The sequence below is a fragment of the Bombina bombina genome, chromosome 9 (genome assembly GCF_027579735.1).
Source record: "Bombina bombina isolate aBomBom1 chromosome 9, aBomBom1.pri, whole genome shotgun sequence".
Lineage (NCBI taxonomy): Eukaryota > Metazoa > Chordata > Amphibia > Anura > Bombinatoridae > Bombina > Bombina bombina.
The window spans coordinates 128,767,591-128,788,046 of NC_069507.1; the positions used below are offsets into that span (position 1 = coordinate 128,767,591).

General features: G+C 40.5%; 1 protein-coding gene across 1 annotated transcript in view; it reads left to right on the plus strand.

Moving 5' to 3' along the window:
- The window catches only part of UNC93B1 (unc-93 homolog B1, TLR signaling regulator), a 71,769-nt gene that overhangs the window by 41,811 nt on the left and 9,502 nt on the right, over positions 1-20,456 (plus strand). Inside the window, exons 9-10 of the mRNA XM_053692370.1 lie at positions 2,418-2,600; positions 14,209-14,482. Of these exons, the coding sequence (XP_053548345.1) occupies positions 2,418-2,600; positions 14,209-14,482 (457 nt within the window). The remainder of the gene's footprint in view (positions 1-2,417; positions 2,601-14,208; positions 14,483-20,456) is intronic.

Genomic DNA, 20,456 nt, shown 5'->3' on the forward strand with positions numbered 1-20,456 from the left:
GCTTCGCTAGGTTAGAGACTGCTCCCTCCACCTTAGGGACCGTTTGCCACAAGTCCTGTGTAGCGGCATCTATAGGAAACATCTTTTTAAAAACAGGAGGGGGAGAGAACGGTACACCTGGTCTATCCCATTCCTTAGTAATAATTTCTGAAAACCTCTTAGGGATTGGAAAAACATCAGTGTAAACAGGCACTGCATAGTATTTATCCAATTTACACAATTTCTCTGGGACTACAATGGCGTCACAGTCATCCAGAGTTGCTAAAACCTCCCTGAGCAACACTCGGAGGTGTTCAAGTTTAAATTTAAATGTAGACATATCAGAATCAGGCTGAAGTGTCTTCCCTGAATCAGAAAAATCACCCACAGATAGAAGCTCTCCTGCTTCGGCTTCTGCACATTGTGAGGGTATATCAGACATAGCTACTAAAGCGTCAGAGAGCTCTGTATTTGTTCTAGCCCCAGAGCTGTCTCGCTTTCCTTGTAACCCTGGCAGTTTGGACAATACCTCTGTAAGGGTATGATTCATAACTGCCGCCATGTCTTGTAAGGTATACGCAATGGGGCGCTAGATGTACTTGGCGTCCCTTGAGCGGGAGTTATAGGTTCTGAGACGTGGGCAGAGTTAGTCGGCATAACTTCCCCCTTGTCAATTTCCTCTGGTGATAAATCTTTTAAAGCCAGAATATGGTCTTTATAATTTATAGTAAGATCAGTGCATTTGGTACACATTCTAAGAGGGGGTTCCACAATGGCTTCTAAACATAATGAACAAGGAGTTTCCTCTATGTCAGACATGTTTAACAGACTAGTAATGAGACCAGCCAGCTTGAAAAACACTTTAATAAATGTGAAAAAGCAGAATATAAAAAACGGTACTGTGCCTTTAAGGGAAAAAAACAATCACATAAACTGCAAAACAGTGAAAAAAAGCAGTAAACTCTACGAAATTTTTACAGTGTGTATAATAGACTAAAATAGCATTGCACCCACTTGCAAATGGATGATTAACCCCTCAGGCTCAAAAACGAATCAGAAAAACGATAAAACCGTTATAAACAGTCACAAGCAAACTGCCACAGCTCTACTGTGGCTCCTACCTGCCCTTAAAATGACTTTTGTAGCAACAAAAACCCTTTACAGAGGTCCTATATGTCAGGGGACTCCTTCAGGGAAGCTGGATGTCTCAGAATATAAAAACAACTGCGCAATTAGAGCGCAAAAATAGGCCCCTCCCACCATGCACTCAAAGTGAAAGGGCCATAAATAACTACTCCTAGGAGAAATCTTATCAGCCATGTGGAAAACTAGGCCCCAAATAAAGATTTATCACCTTCAGTAAAAAACGTTTTTTATATCTCATGCAAACGTTTTACATACTAAGTAATATGAGCAATAAACATGAATATTACCCTTTACTGCAAGCATGATCCCAGTCGTTTGTTAAATCACTGTAATCAGGCTTACCTTAAATATATCAGGCACTGTCAGCATTTTCTAGACCTTATCATCTCTCTAGAAAAAAATATACTGAACATACCTCAGAGCAGGTAATCCTGCCGGCCATTCCCCCAGCTGAAGTTTTCCCATATTCTTCAGTTATGTGTGAGAACAGCAGTGGACCTTAGTTACAACCTGCTAAGATCATCAAAAACCTCAGGCAGAACTCTTCTTCTAATTTCTGCCTGAGGTAAAAACAGTACAACGCCGATACCGTTTAAAAATAACAAACTTTTGATTGAAGATAAACTACACTAATTCACCACATATCTCTTGATACTTCCTTTCTTGTCGAGAGCTGCAAGAGAATGACTGGGAGTGGCAGTTAGGGTAGGAGCTATATAGACAGCTCTGCTGTGGGTGTCCTCTTGCAGCTTCCTGTTGGGAAGCAGAATATCCCACAAGTAATGGATGAATCCGTGGACTGGATACACCTTACAAGAGAAAAAGATCTTTACTGTGGATAGCCAGACGTGCCCAGATGGTCTTACATGGTTTATAATAATGTATCAAACTTTCACAACACAGTGTTTTCCATTTAGCTGCTGTATAAATTCTTTCTGTGAAGGTCTGCCAAAAGCCTGCAAAAATATCTGTGAAGGTCACACACTACTCCTTGACTACATTAAAGCAGACATATTTGTGTGTTTAACGAAGAAGAAGCAAAAAATAAAGATTACTAAGAAACATCATGTATGTAATTTGAGTGTTTTTATTTTTTCAAATGATTTTTCAGTTTCTCAAATTTATTGAAATGGTTTAGAAAATGAAGCCAAAAATTACTTCCATGCGTTTTCACACAGCAATTCAAATGGATTAGAATGGGGGAAATTTAATTTTTTCCTTTTAATTTAACTTATTTCAAACTCTTAATTATATTTTAACCCGTTCCTCATTGTTTTTTCTTCTTACCTTAGATCCTAATCTTATGTGGTTCTGCATATCGTCCCACAGAGGAAATTGACTTGCGTAGCATTGGTTGGGGTAGCATCTTTCAGTTGCCCTTCAAGCATGCCAGAGACTATCGACTTCGCTGTCTGGTACCATACTTTCTTTATAGTGGTTTCGAGGTGCTGTTTGCCATAACTGGTTTTACTCTGGTAAGTGCCCATCACCAAAAATTTTACTATATATTTGTATGTGAAAATCATATGAAGGGACACAAACCAAAATATAATATATGTTTTGGGCATTGATTTAATACAATTTTTTTTTAATATTTTACTGCTAGATTTAGAGTTTGGCGTTAGCCGTCAAAAGCAGCGTTAAGGGGTCCTAACGCTGCTTTTGACCGCCCGCTGGTATTTAGAGTCAGACAGGAAAGGGTCTACCGCTAACTTTCTTTCTGCGACTCGAGGCTACCGCAGATCCCCTTACGTCAATTGCGTATCCTATCTTTTCTATGGGATTTGCCTAACGCTGGTATTTAGAGTCTTTGAAGAAGTGAGCGGTAGACCCTCTACCGACAAGACTCCAGCCGCAAAAAAAAGTCAGTAGTTAAGAGCTTTATGGGCTAATGCCGGAACATAAAGCTCTTAACTACTGTGCTACAAAGTACACTAACACCCATAAACTACCTATGTACCCCTAAACCGAGGCCCCCCCACATTGCAAACCCTCTAATAAAAAATGTTAACCCCTAATCTGCCGACCGGACACCGCTGCCACCTACATTATAGGTATGAACCCCTAATCTGCTGCCCCTAACATCGCTGACACCTATATTATATTTATTAACCCCTAATCTGCCCCCCCAACGTCGCCACTACCTAACTACAATTATTAACCCCTAATCTGCCGACCGGACCTCGTCGCCACTATAATAAATGTATTAACCCCTAAACCGCCGCACTCCTGCCTAGCAAACACTATAATAAATTGTATTAACCCCTAATCTGCCCTCCCTAACATCGCCGCCACCTACCTACAATTATTAACCCCTAATCTCCCGCCCGCAACGTCGCCGCTACTATAATAAATGTATTAACCTCTAAACCTAAGTCTAACCCTAACACCCCCCTAACATAAATATAATTTAAATAAAACTAAATAATATTCCTATAATTAAATAAATTAATCCTATTTAAAAATAAATACTTACCTATCAAATAAACCCTAATATAGCTACAATATAACTAATAGTTACATTGTAGCTATTTTAGGATTTATATTTATTTTACAGGCAACTTTGTATTTATTTTAACTAGGTACAATAGCTATTAAATAGTTATTAACTATTTAATAGCTACCTAGTTAAAATAATTACAAAATTACCTGTAAAATAAATCCTAACCTAAGTTACAATTAAACCTAACACTACACTATCATTAAATTAATTAAATAAATTAACTACAATTACCTACAATTACATTTAATTAAATAAACTAATCTATAATACAAAAAAACCCACTAAATTACAGAAAATAAAAAAATATTACAAGAAGTTTACACTAATTACACCTAATCTAAGCCCCCTAATAACATAATAAAGCCCCCCAAAATAAAAAAATGCCCTACCCTATTCTAAATTACAAAGTAATCAGCTTTTACCTGTAAAAAAAATACAACCCCCCCAACATTAAAACCCACCACCCACATACCCCTACTCTAACCCACCCAATCCCCCCTTAAAAAAACCTAACACTAACCCCCTGAAGATCTCCCTACCTTGAGCCGTCTTCACCCAGCCGAGCCGAATTCTTCATCCAATCCGGGCGAGATGTGGTCCTCCATCCGGGCGAAGTCTTGATCCAAGCGGCAAAGAAGAGATCCTCCATCCGGGCGATGTCTTCCTCCAAGTGGCATCTTCTATCTTCTTTCTTCCGGCTCCATCTTCAGACCGCCGACGCGGAACATCCACCTTCCCCGACGGACTAACGACAAATGACGGTTCCTTTAAGGGACGTCATCTAAGATGGTGTCCCTCGAATTCCGATTGGCTGATAGGATTCTATCAGCCAATCGGAATTAAGGTAGGAAAATCTGATTGGCTGATTCAATCAGCCAATCGGATTGAGCTTGCATTCTATTGGCTGATTGGAACAGCCAATAGAATGCAAGCTCAATCCGATTGGCTGATTGGATCAGCCAATCGGATTTTTCCTACCTTAATTCCGATTGGCTGATAGAATCCTATCAGCCAATCGGAATTCGAGGGATGCCATCTTGGATGACGTCCCTTAAAGGAACCGTCATTCGTCGTTAGTCCGTCGGGGAAGGTGGATGTTCCGCGTCGGCGGTCTGAAGATGGAGCCGGAAGAAAGAAGATAGAAGATGCCGCTTGGAGGAAGACATCGCCCGGATGGAGGATCTCTTCTTTGCCGCTTGGATCAAGACTTCGCCCGGATGGAGGACCACATCTCGCCCGGATTGGATGAAGAATTCGGCTCGGCTGGGTGAAGACGGCTCAAGGTAGGGAGATCTTCAGGGGGTTAGTGTTAGGTTTTTTTTAAGGGGGGATTGGGTGGGTTAGAGTAGGGGTATGTGGGTGGTGGGTTTTAATGTTGGGGGGGTTGTATTGTTTTTTTTTACAGGTAAAAGAGCTGATTACTTTGGGGCATTGCCCTGCAAAAAGCCCTTTTAAGGGCTGGTAAAAGAGCTGATTACTTTGTAATTTTGAATAGGGTAGGGCATTTTTTTATTTTGGGGGGCTTTATTATTTTATTAGGGGGCTTAGATTAGGTGTAATTTAAACTTCTTGTAATATTTTTTTATTTCTTCTGTTATGTGTGATCAGTCCACGGGTCATCATTACTTCTGGGATATAACTCCTCCCCAACAGGAAATGCAAGAGGATTCACCCAGCAGAGCTGCATATAGCTCCTCCCCTCTACGTCAGTCCCAGTCATTCTCTTGCACCCAACGACTAGATAGGATGTGTGAGAGGACTATGGTGATTATACTTAGTTTTTATGACTTCAATCAAAAGTTTGTTATTTTAAAATAGCACCGGAGCGTGTTATTACTTCTCTGGCAGAGTTTGAGGAAGAATCTGACAGAGATTTTTTACTATGATTTTAACCGGAGTCGTTAAGATCATATTGCTGTTCTCGACCATCTGAGGGAGGTAAAGGCTTCAGATCAGGGGACAGCGGGCAGATGAATCTGCATTGAGGTATGTGGCAGTTTTTATTTTCTGAATGGAATTGATGAGAAAAGCCTGCCATACCGTTAAAATGACATGTATGTATACACTTCAGTATTCTGGGGATGGTATTTCACCGGAACTACTGTGTTAAAGGTCACTAATCCTTTTAATAACTATTCTCATGTTAAACGTTTTTGCTGGAATGTAGAATCGTTTACATTGCTGAGGTACTGTGTGAATAAATGTTTGGGCATTATTTTCCACTTGGCAGTTTTTTGCTTTAATTGTGACAGTTTCGTTTCTCTTCACTGCTGTGTGGGAGAGGGAGGGGCCGTTTTTGGCGCTCTTTGCTACGCATCAAAAAATTCCAGTCAGCTACTTTTATATTTCCTGCATGATCCGGTTCATCTCTGACAGATCTCAGGGGTCTTCAAACTTCTTTGAAGGGAGGTAAATTCTCTCAGCAGAGCTGTGAGAATTCTTATAGTGACTGTGTATAAAAAAACGTTGTTTTGTTTTCTTATGTACAAATTTAATTAGTGTTGTTTTTTACTAATGGGAACAAACCTTTGCTAAAAGTTGTGTTGTTTTAAAATTTGATGCAATAACTGTTTTTCAGTTCATTATTTCAACTGTCATTTAATCGTTAGTACCTCTTTGAGGCACAGTGCCTTTTTTTGCTAAAAAAGATTATAACCAAGTTGTAAGTTTTTTTTTGCTAGTGTGTTAAACATGTCTGACTCAGAGGAAGATATCTGTGTCATTTGTTCCAATGCCAAGGTGGAGCCCAATAGAAATTTATGTACTAACTGTATTGATGCTACTTTAAATAAAAGTCAATCGGTACAATGTGAGCAAATTTCACCAAACAGCGAGGGGAGAGTTATGCCGACTAACTCGCCTCACGCGACAGTACCTGCATCTCCCGCCCGGGAGGTGCGTGATATTTTGGCGCCTAGTACATCTGGGCGGCCATTACAGATAACATTACAAGATATGGCTACTGTTATGACTGAAGTTTTGTCTAAATTACCTGAACTAAGAGGCAAGCGTGATCACTCTGGGGTGAGAACAGAGTGCGCTGACAATGCTAGGGCCATGTCTGATACTGCGTCACAGCTCGCAGAGCATGAGGACGGAGAGCTTCATTCTGTGGGTGACGGTTCTGATCCAAACAGATTGGACTCAGATATTTCAAATTTTAAATTTAAATTGGAGAACCTCCGTGTACTACTAGGGGAGGTCTTAGCAGCTCTCAACGATTGTAACACTGTTGCAATACCAGAGAAACTGTGTAGGTTGGATAAATACTTTGCGGTACCGGCGAGTACTGACGTTTTTCCTATACCTAAGAGACTAACTGAAATTGTTACTAAGGAGTGGGATAGACCCGGTGTGCCGTTCTCACCCCCTCCAATATTTAGAAAGATGTTTCCAATAGACGCCACCACTCGGGACTTATGGCAAACGGTCCCCAAGGTGGAGGGAGCAGTTTCTACTTTAGCTAAGCGTACCACTATCCCGGTGGAGGATAGCTGTGCTTTCTCAGATCCAATGGATAAAAAATTAGAGGGTTACCTTAAGAAAATGTTTGTTCAACAAGGTTTTATATTACAACCCCTTGCATGTATCGCGCCGATTACGGCTGCGGCAGCATTTTGGATTGAGTCGCTTGAAGAGAACCTTAGTTCCTCTACGCTAGACGACATTACGGACAGGCTTAGAGTCCTTAAACTAGCTAATTCTTTCATTTCGGAGGCCGTAGTACATTTAACCAAACTTACGGCTAAGAACTCAGGATTCGCCATACAGGCACGCAGGGCACTGTGGCTAAAATCCTGGTCAGCTGATGTTACTTCTAAGTCCAAATTACTTAATATACCTTTCAAGGGGCAGTCCTTATTCGGGCCCGGTTTGAAAGAAATTATCGCTGACATTACGGGAGGTAAGGGCCACGCCCTACCTCAAGACAAGGCCAAAGCTAAGGCTAGACAGTCTAATTTTCGTCCCTTTCGGAATTTCAAAACAGGAGCAGCATCAACCTCCACTGCACCAAAACAGGAAGGAGCTGTTGCTCGTTACAGGCAAGGCTGGAAGCCTAACCAGTCCTGGAACAAAAGCAAGCAGGCCAGGAAACCTGCTGCTGCCCCAAAAACAGCATGAACCGAGAGCCCCCGATCCGGGACCGGATCTAGTAGGGGGCAGACTCTCTCTCTTCGCCCAGGCCTGGGCAAGAGATGTTCAGGATCCCTGGGCACTAGAGATCATATCTCAGGGATACCTTCTAGACTTCAAATTATCTCCCCCAAGAGGGAGATTTCATCTGTCAAGGTTGTCAACAAACCAGATAAAGAAAGAAGCGTTTCTACGCTGCGTACAAGATCTGTTAACAATGGGAGTGATCCATCCGGTTCCGTGGTCGGAACAAGGACAAGGGTTCTACTCAAACCTGTTTGTGGTTCCCAAAAAAGAGGGAACTTTCAGGCCAATCTTAGATTTAAAGACTCTAAACAAATTCCTAAGAGTTCCATCGTTCAAAATGGAAACTATTCGGACAATCTTACCCATGATCCAAGAGGGTCAGTACATGACCACAGTGGATTTAAAGGATGCTTACCTTCACATACCGATCCACAAAGATCATCACCGGTATCTAAGGTTTGCCTTCTTAGACAGGCACTACCAGTTTGTAGCTCTTCCATTCGGATTGGCTACGGCTCCAAGAATCTTCACAAAGGTTCTGGGTGCCCTTCTAGCGGTACTAAGACCGCGAGGGATTTCGGTAGCTCCGTACCTAGACGACATTCTAATACAAGCTTCAAGCTTTCAAACTGCCAAGTCTCATACAGAGTTAGTTCTGGCATTTCTAAGGTCGCATGGATGGAAAGTGAACGAAAAGAAGAGTTCTCTCTTTCCTCTCACAAGAGTTCCATTCTTGGGGACTCTTATAGATTCTGTAGAAATGAAGATTTACCTGACAGAAGACAGGTTAACAAAACTTCAAAATGCATGCCGCGTCCTTCATTCCATTCAACACCCGTCAGTAGCTCAATGCATGGAGGTGATCGGCTTAATGGTAGCGGCAATGGACATAGTACCTTTTGCACGCCTACACCTCAGACCGCTGCAATTATGCATGCTAAGTCAGTGGAATGGGGATTACTCAGATTTGTCCCCTACTCTGAATCTGAATCAAGAGACCAGAAATTCTCTTCTATGGTGGCTTTATCGGCCACACCTGTCCAGGGGGATGCCATTCAGCAGGCCAGACTGGACAATTGTAACAACAGACGCCAGCCTACTAGGTTGGGGCGCTGTCTGGAATTCTCTGAAGGCTCAGGGACTATGGAATCAGGAGGAGAGTCTCCTTCCAATAAACATTCTGGAATTGAGAGCAGTTCTCAATGCCCTTCTGGCTTGGCCCCAGTTAATAACTCGGGGGTTCATCAGGTTTCAGTCGGACAACATCACGACTGTAGCTTACATCAACCATCAGGGAGGGACAAGAAGCTCCCTAGCAATGATGGAAGTATCAAAGATAATTCGCTGGGCAGAGTCTCACTCTTGCCACCTGTCAGCAATCCACATCCCGGGAGTGGAGAACTGGGAGGCGGATTTCTTGAGTCGCCAGACTCTTCATCCGGGGGAGTGGGAACTTCATCCGGAGGTCTTTGCCCAAATACTTCGACGTTGGGGCAAACCAGAGATAGATCTCATGGCGTCTCGCCAGAACGCCAAACTTCCTCGCTACGGGTCCAGATCCAGGGATCCGGGAGCAGTTCTGATAGATGCTTTGACAGCACCTTGGAACTTCAGGATGGCTTATGTGTTTCCACCCTTCCCGCTGCTTCCTCGATTGATTGCCAAAATCAAACAGGAGAGAGCATCAGTAATTCTAATAGCACCTGCTTGGCCACGCAGGACTTGGTATGCAGATCTAGTGGACATGTCATCCTGTCCGCCTTGGTCTCTACCTCTAAGACAGGACCTTCTGATACAGGGTCCATTCAAACATCAAAATCTAACTTCTCTGAAGCTGACTGCTTGGAAATTGAACGCTTGATTTTATCAAAACGTGGTTTTTCTGAGTCGGTTATTGATACCCTGATTCAGGCTAGGAAGCCTGTTACCAGAAGGATTTACCATAAAATATGGCGGAAATACCTATACTGGTGCGAATCCAAAGGTTACTCCTGGAGTAAGGTTAGGATCGCTAGGATATTGTCTTTTCTACAAGAAGGTTTAGAAAAGGGTTTATCAGCTAGTTCTTTAAAGGGACAGATTTCAGCTCTGTCCATCTTGTTACACAGACGTCTGTCAGAAAATCCAGACGTCCAGTCCTTTTGTCAGGCTTTAGCTAGGATCAAGCCTGTGTTTAAAGCTGTTGCTCCACCATGGAGTTTAAACTTAGTTCTTAACGTTTTACAGGGTGTTCCGTTTGAACCCCTTCATTCCATTGATATAAAAATGTTATCTTGGAAAGTTCTGTTTTTAATGGCTATTTCCTCGGCTCGAAGAGTCTCGGAGTTATCAGCCTTACATTGTGATTCCCCTTATCTGATTTTTCACTCAGACAAGGTAGTTCTGCGTACTAAACCTGGGTTCTTACCTAAGGTAGTCACTAACAGGAACATCAATCAAGAGATTGTTGTCCCATCCTTGTGTCCAAATCCTTCTTCAAAGAAGGAACGTCTTTTACACAACCTGGATGTAGTTCGTGCCCTCAAGTTCTACTTGCAGGCAACTAAAGATTTTCGCCAAACTTCTTCCTTGTTTGTCGTTTACTCTGGACAGAGGAGAGGTCAAAGAGCTTCTGCTACCTCTCTCTCTTTTTGGCTTCGTAGCATAATACGTTTAGCCTATGAGACTGCTGGACAGCAGCCTCCTGAAAGAATTACAGCTCACTCCACTAGAGCTGTGGCTTCCACTTGGGCCTTTAAGAATGAGGCCTCTGTTGAACAGATTTGCAAGGCTGCAACTTGGTCTTCGCTTCATACTTTTTCCAAATTTTACAAATTTGACACTTTTGCTTCTTCGGAGGCTATTTTTGGGAGAAAGGTTCTTCAGGCAGTGGTTCCTTCTGTATAATGAGCCTGCCTATCCCTCCCGTCATCCGTGTACTTTTGCTTTGGTATTGGTATCCCAGAAGTAATGATGACCCGTGGACTGATCACACATAACAGAAGAAAACATAATTTATGCTTACCTGATAAATTCCTTTCTTCTGTTGTGTGATCAGTCCACGGCCCGCCCTGTTTTAAGGCAGGTAAATATCTTTTAAATTATACTCCAGTCACCACTTCACCCTTGGTTACTCCTTTCTCGTTGTTTCTTGGTCGAATGACTGGGACTGACGTAGAGGGGAGGAGCTATATGCAGCTCTGCTGGGTGAATCCTCTTGCATTTCCTGTTGGGGAGGAGTTATATCCCAGAAGTAATGATGACCCGTGGACTGATCACACAACAGAAGAAAGGAATTTATCAGGTAAGCATAAATTATGTTTTTCTGTAATTTAGTGTTTGTTTGTTTTTGTATTATAGATTAGTTTATTTAATTAAATGTAATTGTATTTAATTGTAGTTAATTTATTTAATTAATTTAATGATAGTGTAGTGTTAGGTTTAATTGTAACTTAGGTTAGGATTTATTTTACAGGTAATTTTGTAATTATTTTAACTAGGTAGCTATTAAATAGTTAATAACTATTTAATAGCTATTGTACCTAGTTAAAATAAATATAAAGTTGCCTGTAAAATAAATATATATCCTAAAATAGCTACAATGTAACTACTAGTTATATTGTAGCTATCTTATGGTTTATGTTATAGGTAAGTATTTATTTTTAAATAGGATTAATTTATTTAATTATAGGAATATTATTTCGTTTTATTTAAATTATATTTATGTTAGGGGGTGTTAGGGTTAGACAGGTTTAGGGGTTAATACATTTATTATAGTAGCGGCGACGTTGCGGGCGGGAGATTAGGGGTTAATAATTGTAGGTAGGTGGCGGCGATGTTAGGGAGGGCAGATTAGGGGTTAATACAATTTATTATAGTGTTTGCGAGGCGGGAGTGCGGCGGTTTAGGGGTTAATACATTTATTATAGTGGCGGTGAGGTCCAGTCGGCAGATTAGGGGTTAATAATTGTAGTTAGGTAGCGGCGAAATTGGGGGGGGGGGCAGATTAGGGGTTAATAAATATAATATAGGTGTCGGCCTCTGTCCGCCTCGGCTTGATAAATCGCCCTCTAAGAGGAGGTAAACATTCTACTCACACTGGCAAAAATGCTTCTAGTAAAAGTTATCACTGTTTTAGTGTTAACATTTTTCTCTGCATGTGAAGCATAACTAGATATTCTCAGTACACCAGCATTTTAAATACTGCAGCTGCTCAGAGAGCAAGTGGGGCTGGTATCATGTCCGCAATTAACAAATTGAGTCATTGCTCTTTTTTCATGAAACTGTATATTGGTTTTCAATCCTTCATACTTAAAGGGACATTAAACACAAATTTTTTCTTTCATGATTCAGATAGAGAATACCATTTTAAACAACTTTCTAATTTACTTATATAATCTAATTTGCTTCATTCTCTTGATATTCTTTCCTGAAAAGCATATCTAGATATGCTCAGTAGCTTCTGATTGGTGGCTGCACATATTTGCCTCATGTGATTGGCTCACCGATGTGCATTGCTATTTCTTTAACAAAAGATATCTAAAGAATGAAGCAAATTAGATAATAGAAGTAAATTGGGATATTGTTTAAAATTGTGGGTTTAATGTCCCTTTAAGTGCTGAAAAAAACATAAATTCTTAATATTCAATATTTCATTACCTAAAAAAGGAAGAAAAAAATGTACATCTTAGTGTTTATTTAAAGTGAAATTGAAATAACCAAATAAATAAATGTCATTAATTACATTTAAATACATTTACGTGTTAAATTTTTAATGGTTCCAAAATCAAAGGGATTAAACATTTTCTGTCATAAATATGAAAAAAACATATGTTAAAAATAGATATTTGGTCTGAAAAAAAAAAATTAAAGGGAGCAGTAGCTAATAGACGTTATTTGTTTTCCAAGAAGCTGCAGGACGCAACCTTTTTAAATGGACTGGGCTCTCTTTCTAACCCACCATTGGATGGGTGATTTGTGCTGCTGGCTTTTGTTTACATAGCCTTTCCATAGAGTATACTGTAGTATTTATATTTTCAGTATAACAGTTCACATATGACAGACAGCACATACCTGATGCACGTGATGGAGGGCTACTACAAACGCCACTCTGTAATGTAGTAACAACTGAAGTCCACAGCACCAATAATTTGAAGGAAAATGGTTTTGCAAGTTTTATAGCATTTATTTATCCTTTGGTGGTGGTATACTGTGTTTTTAAATGTGTGTTTTTGTATCAAGGTGAGGTAATGGTTAAATCATATGGTATTTAAGAAGCAGCTCACAGGTGTTCTGGATTAGCATGAGTAAGGGTTAACGCCCGAAACGTTGCATTTGCTGCTGGGTGTCTATGCTGTATGAAGCTGTAAAGGATAAATAAATGCTATAAAACTTGCAAAACCATTTTCCTTCAAATTATTGGTGCTGTGGACTTCAGTTGTTACTATATTTTCAGTATAGTTAACAGTTTCAACAGGCAAAATCAACCATTTGTAAACAATATAATATTATCCAGAATGTAAAATAGATAACTGGGAACAGATTAATAATTTACAGTAAAATGTCACTCTAAATTAATTTTGTTTGATCTGAAAAACATAAGAGGCCCAACATAGAGTAATATAGATTTTGGTGCTATACTACTCTATATGGCACCTCTTATTGTTTCGCAAATCCTACTTTATATACTGATTGAAATGCCTTTGTGAGAGGGAGAGTATGGAGGTATCTATTTGGACATTTTATATACTACAGACTGTTGTGCACACCAGCGTCCCTATTCCTCTAGGGGAATTTAGCCGCCAGACTGTTGTGCACACCAGCGTCCCTATTCCTCCAGGGGAACTCAGCCCACCAGAGGCGAGCTACGGCGGACAGGGGCGCGTATGTGCGCCCCTGTCCGCCTCAGCTTCATAAATTTTGGTGCTATACTACTCTATATGGTGCCTCTTATGGTTTCACAGATCCTACTTTATATACTGATTGAAATGCCCACCTGGTCCTGAAAGAGCTGCCTGCCTTTGTGAGAGGAAGAGTGTGGAGGTATCTATTTGGACATTTTATATACTACAGACTGTTGTGCACACCAGCGCCCCTATTCCTCCAGGGGAATTCAGCCGCCAGACTGTTGTGCACACCAGCGCCCCTATTTTAGGCACATTTTTGTGCTTTTGTTATTTAAATTGATTTGTTACCAGAGTTCAAATTAACTTATATTCTTTTTAAAAAGCTTAAAAGTTCATAAGGGATAATACATGTTTTGGAAGAAAGGTGCCAGTAAGTCATATTAAAACTGATGATGTTATAGTTTTGCTGTATAGTCTTCCTTAGTAAAAACATACTTGCATTTATATAATGATTGTTTTTGTATATTAGATTACAAATATGTTTGTTAACTTTTTCATCCTGTTTCTATTGTTCCTATCTTCCCTAAATCCCAGTGCTATGGTGTGTGTGCCCTCGGGCTGGAGAGTCTTCCATATCTCATCACTGCATATGGCATTTCAGCATCTATCTCTTCCATCCTTGCCCTCTCTATGCTTCGTCTTCCACGCCAAGTTCCCTTGGTTGCTGGTACGGTACTGCATATCTGCATTTTAATTGGTCTATTCTTCTGGAGCCCACAACCAAGATTACCGACACAGGGGTCCACGTTGTATCTGGTGGCTGTGCTGTGGGGTATAGGAAGTGCCCTCAACAAGTGTGGACTAAGCAGTAAGTATCAAGCAAGAGATGTGGATAGAGAAACAATTTTGGGGTGAAGTAATACTAAGGGTGTGCATTTAGATCCTTCATTAGGATCTGAATGCGGAAGAAGGGGATGGTTGTGGGTTTCAGCTCTTTTCAGAGCCGCATTTATTCTTGTGAAAGTTCAACACACTAGGCTATGGATTTGGAATAAATACGGCTCTGAAAAAGATGAATCCCATGAGTGGCTGCCTTCTTCCTCGTTCGGATGCTAAGGAAAGATCCAAATGACACTCCTACTATTTACATTCTAGTTAAAGAACATTATTTATTGGTAACTATCAAACCCTACTTTCTCTTATTTTCTGCTGTGAGGAGAATGGGGGACAAAACAGAGCAAATGCTGAGACTAGGGTTAGGCACTAAAACATATCTTAAAGGGACATGATACCCAAATGTTGAAACACTTGAAAGTGATGCAGTATAGCTGTAAAAAGCTGACTAGAAAATATCACCTGAACATCTCTATGTAAAAAAGAAAGATATTTTACCCAGACATCCCAACCTGCAAAAACTCATTAAACTCATTAAAAATAAAAAAAAAAGGAACAAGATAGCATAAAATGAGGGGGAAAATGCAGAGCAGAAATAAATATTAGAATAGGCAGGGAGGGACATGAGAGGCCAGGGTATGTAAAACTGTGCAGGGGAGGAGAGAGTAGAAAGTGAGGGTAAAATAATCACTGCATGTGCTAGGGTAACGTTTTAATAATTTAACAATGAACTATAACTCACTTTGTGTGTGCAACAAACATATATATTTTTAGAATAGCTGCACCATTGGCTAATGTACACTGCATTTTATTCTTAACCAATATTTAGGGTTAGAGGCAATTTACAATATCAGTGCAGTGGGCTCTTTGTGAATATCTATATTTGAGATACCTCTCTTTCTGATTAACATGCAGTTGTAAAGTGACTGTATCTTATTCAGTCAACATAATCCATCCCAAATAGGAAGTTTATGCATTACAGCAGCTAAAGCGCTAATTTATGTAAGTAGTTTAGCTTCTTAATGCCAATTAATATAATTAACAGCTTGTGGCTCATTACGGCAAACACCCTCCCCTCTGTTACAGGCATAGGTTGTTGCTCCACGGCCACCTGACCTCTTATCGGCCACTCGCTTACTTCAATCCTCGGTGTTAACAGATCTAACTAGTATGGTGGTTACCAGCATTTACATTGGAACACACAGATGATGAACGCAAATCAGCAGCCAGCTGCCAGTTATTCAGCCAATCAAACTGCTGAAAGGAAAGGACCAACAAGCGATCGCACACTCAGACCAAAACAAACCAGTTACTGGCTAGTAACAGAGCGTGCATAACGGTTTGTTTTGTGTGGTCATCACACAAAACAAACCGTTATGCATGCTCTGTTACTAGCATAGCTGAAGAAATTACCATGAAAAATTATATTGGTTAGTTGCCGTACTTCAGGGATAGTCCAATTGATTTGCGGGCGTCAGGGAGCAGCTATTTCCATCCGGGAGACTTGCGGAGCTTCCAGGAGACTTGGGATGTTTGTTTTACCTCAAAATGTCCTAAATATTCACTCCCTATTGTAAAGGACTTTAAGCAGCAAATCAGTATGGACTTGCACGGGAGCGTGCCTCATGCACACTCATGTTATTTCCCTATTCAGTTTAAGGAAGTTTACTATGAAATCTCATGAGATCACAGTAAAACTGTTAATGACCTCAGCACTGCTGATGCCAATTGGCTGATGTTTCTTTCTTTCTTTTTTTTCTGCAGCTGAGCAATAACTGAAAGATAACTTTTTACACAGCACTTACTTTGGTGAGCTGAGGAAATTGTGAGGTAAAATATCTTCCTTTTTTACATAAAGATGTTCAGGTTATATTTTCCTGTCAGCTTTTTACAGTTATGCTACATCACTTTCAAGTGATTTAGCATATAAGTATTATGTCCCTTAAACTGAGCTCCATGCTTCTTAGAGGAGTATATAAGCCCTCAATTGAAAAATGATGAGGCCCCCATGATCAGGAGAATAAAGTGTAAATATATCAGGAATAACGGTTTACAAAATGTTCTTGCTAAATGCATCTTCTCCTTAAACAAATATATTACAGTTAAAACTTAATAAAGGTGTGAACCGAACAGATCCACACTTGCTTCTATCTCTAACAGAAGGCCACTGGTCTGAAGATTGACATGGGTTATACCCTTTAACACTCAGGGTGCCCAAAATGTTAATTTTAATAAGCTTTCAGGGACAAGTATATTAAATTAAAGGGAATTTAAACCCAATTTTTTTCTTTCATGATTCAAATAAAGAATAATGTTAAACAGCATTCAATTTTACTTCTGTTATCTAATTTGCTTCATTCTTTAGATATCCTTTGTTGAAGAAATAGCAATGCACATGGGTAAACCAATCACAGGAGGCAACCCAACAATCAGCAGCAACTGAGCCTATCTAGATATGCTTTTCAGCAAAGGATATCAAGAGAATTAAGCAAATTAGATAATAGAATTACATTAAAAAGTTGTTTAAAATTGCATGCTCTTGGCTCTGGAGGAAGAGGAGGAGCTTGTACAGAGAGAGTGCGGTGCAGGCTCCTTTCCCCTGCAGTTAGTCCAGTGGTGGTTTTTCGCACCAGGAACCCTTCTGGTTAAGGGAAAAACTCTGCAGTCAAATTCAGATACACCATGGTGAAACCTCCTGCAGCGTAAGTTTTCATCTACGCTGGGAAAGATCTTTCGTACCCGGAGCTTGCATAGGAAGGCTGAGTGAGCAAGCTCCCCCATTGGTCAAGAAACACCCAGGACGGCTCCCCACTCACATTCTCTTTATGTGAGAAGGGTAGACAGCCTGACTCATCTGCAACAAGCCAACCGGGGAACAACATCAGCTGGCCGGCACTCATCCAAATCATCAATACTACACTGTGATATACCCGAAGCCGAGCTGAAACCTGACACTGACCTGTGGATCCTGTGAGTCACCCCTGTTCAGCTGTCCTCCTCACCCACCGGTGCTGCGTGTGGGGTTTGGTCAGCGGGGCTCCTTTCTTTTCCCCTCTCACTAGGGCGCGCAGAATCGGATCTGTCCTCCTGCCGTTTAACCTCTCCCCCCCACCGATGCTGCGAGGAGGAGGCTACGAACCAGGTAGTTGAGCCAGAAAGTGCGGAGACATCAGAGAGTGACGACCGTAACGGGAGGAGAACTATCTCTTCACCCCATAGTGCTACAATCTTGGCGCACACTCCTTGAGGTTGTACTGTCTCGGCTATGTAAGGATAAACCACTATCCATCTATCATCGCAGCGGGTACAGAGAGACACTTGGTTGGAGGGGTGAGTGCAAGGCAGCTGTTGATTCAACTATACACAACACACTGTTTCATTAGAAGCCCTAAAAAGTAAGGGTACTTTGGGACATATATTCTTAAATCAAAGCAAAATGTATTTCTTCTTTTTCATTTTGGGGACAGACTTATATGTGAATAACATAACGGGGGAAGAAAACCCCCCCCACTGTGCTTCTATATTGCAATTGGCCAAAGTCCTCCATCCCCTCTTTAGAAGGCTGCAGTCTATTTTACATAAGCTGAAAGGTCGAAGGAACATTTTGAGTTTCACCTGATAACGGGTGGCCGTCGGAACTTAGATTGGCTGAACTGTTCTAACCCTCAACCAGTGCACAGAGGCAAGATATCGGTTATGCCTGCCTCTGAATGTTTTTTTTCCCTTTGTTCTTTTGCCTGCAAATGTTGTCTTAGTAATAGATATATGTATCTTCCTTTTTTCTTTTTTTCCTGGCAGTGCCTGTAGATAAGTCTGTTCACAATTATATTGTAGTGGAAGTTTTGGCCTAAGCTATCTAAAGTCTGAGTTTACAAGGAGAATTAAGGTGGAATTGAGGGCCCCAAGGTTCAGTGGGGGCAAATATCTATTTTTGCTCTCATATAAAGTGTACCATATTTTGTATCCATTTCTGCATACCAGTTCCTCTTAGTTAAAGTGGCAGAAGCATTTTATTGTAAAAGAGTGTACATCTATAAAACTTGCTTGATTTTTCTTTCCTTTACGCAATATAAATATAAAGGGGAACTACTACAAGGGAAATAGCCATCAGCAGCATTAGCCCCGGTTCTAGCTCAGCATTTTGGGGAAAGAGTAAAGCGAGTAAAAGGAAGAACCATTTATAGAAATTTTTGATAGCTATTCATAGTTAAAGCGGTAGAAGTAGTTCACTGACAAAGAGTGTGCACACACAAAACTTTCTTGAATTTTTTCTCCTTCTACATATTATAAATACAGAGGGGAATTTCCACAAGGGTATTAGCCATGAGCAGCAGTAGCCCCTGCTTTAGCATCTTGGAGAAAGTGTAAAGTGAGCAAAAGGAAGAACCACTTATAGAGAGTTTGCTCTTTGATCCAATTTAACAACTGCCCAGCTCTTGATAAGATAAGTTATACAGAGACTTGTGCAGCTGTACCTACTGATTCTATCCTTAAGCCTATCAAAACTTAAGTTCATGAGGCAATTGTAGTTGAGCACCTCTCTCTGCGGCCGACAGGTCCTAGGCTCCTGCGTCCATATTTTTCTTTGTCATCATAAGTCGCCATATTCTGGTCTTAATTTTTTTTCACGGGTCTCTCACATTTGTTCATCCTTATATTATCACCTTAATAATCTTAGGGGTCTCTTTTCCCCCCTCTCCTTCTTTCTTTTTCCCTTTTTCTCTTCGCTCCTTCTCTCTCGCTCACTCGTCACAATATAATAGGTGTGGTTTTTTTCTTGAAACTTCACTTTCACAAGTGCACCCTTTTTATGTTTATGGATAAATATATCACGTCACCATCCATCACTGGTAAGAATAATCCAGGCATGGCAACTAAAAATAGGGATCGCAGGAATAAGAACCCCACAGAGGCACCCGCAGAATCTTCTGTTGAGATTACACCACTGAAATCCCAAAATCTCTTGATTGCGCATGATGCTCAAGCCCTTGTATCCAATATACTAGAAGCTATTTCTCCCAAATTTGATCTCTTAAAAAATGAAATTAAACAAAACATCTTAACTAACAACAGAGGTCAGGCAATTCTCCAAGAGACTTCAGGAAGCAGAACAAAGAATTTCAGATTTAGAAGACGTAACAAACTCCTATTTTTCTAAGATTGAGGGCAACCAGTGCAAGATCTCCAAAATTCAGGCAAAGGTTGATGACTTAGAAAACAGGTCAAGGAGGAATAATCTTAGAATCATAGGCTATCCTGATACTTCTAAGCAAGAAGATCTCATGAAAGTTATGACTCATGTTATACCCCAAATGTTAAATATGCCCCCACCCCAGTCACCTGTTCTTATTGAAAGAGTTCACAGATTGGGGAGATTTTCAGATAGTTCTGCTAATTTGACCAGGCCTAGACCAATTATTGCAAGATTTCTGAATTTTCAAGACAAAATGCTTTTTTTACAATATTATCGCAAAAATCAACCTATTTTGCACAATGGTAATAAAATTCTGCTCTTTCAGGATTTTTCTATTGAAACCTCCTTGAAAAGGAGGGAACTCTCCCCAATCTGTGGCAAAATGCTAAAAATGGGATGGCAGGCTACAGTTATTTATCCTGCCAGACTTAAACTGAAACTTGAGGGCCAAACTTTTATTTTTGACTCTGCAGTAGAGGCAGAGAAAAAGTTAGCTGAACATGGGGTTAAATGATAATAAAGCAAACGTTCAAGTAGAGTATGAATCTACAACTTAATTTTATTTTATTTTTTCCTTCCTTTTATGTTACTAATAGTTGAAGTTATTCAAAGTATGAGATATCCCTCTTTCCCTCCCTCCCTCTTTTTTTTTTCTTTTCTCCTCTGCTTTTCCTCCTCCTCTCTCTCTCTCTCTCTCTCTGCCCCCTCCGTCCCCCGCAAGCGCTCTCTCTCTCACAAATAAAGTTTTATGAAT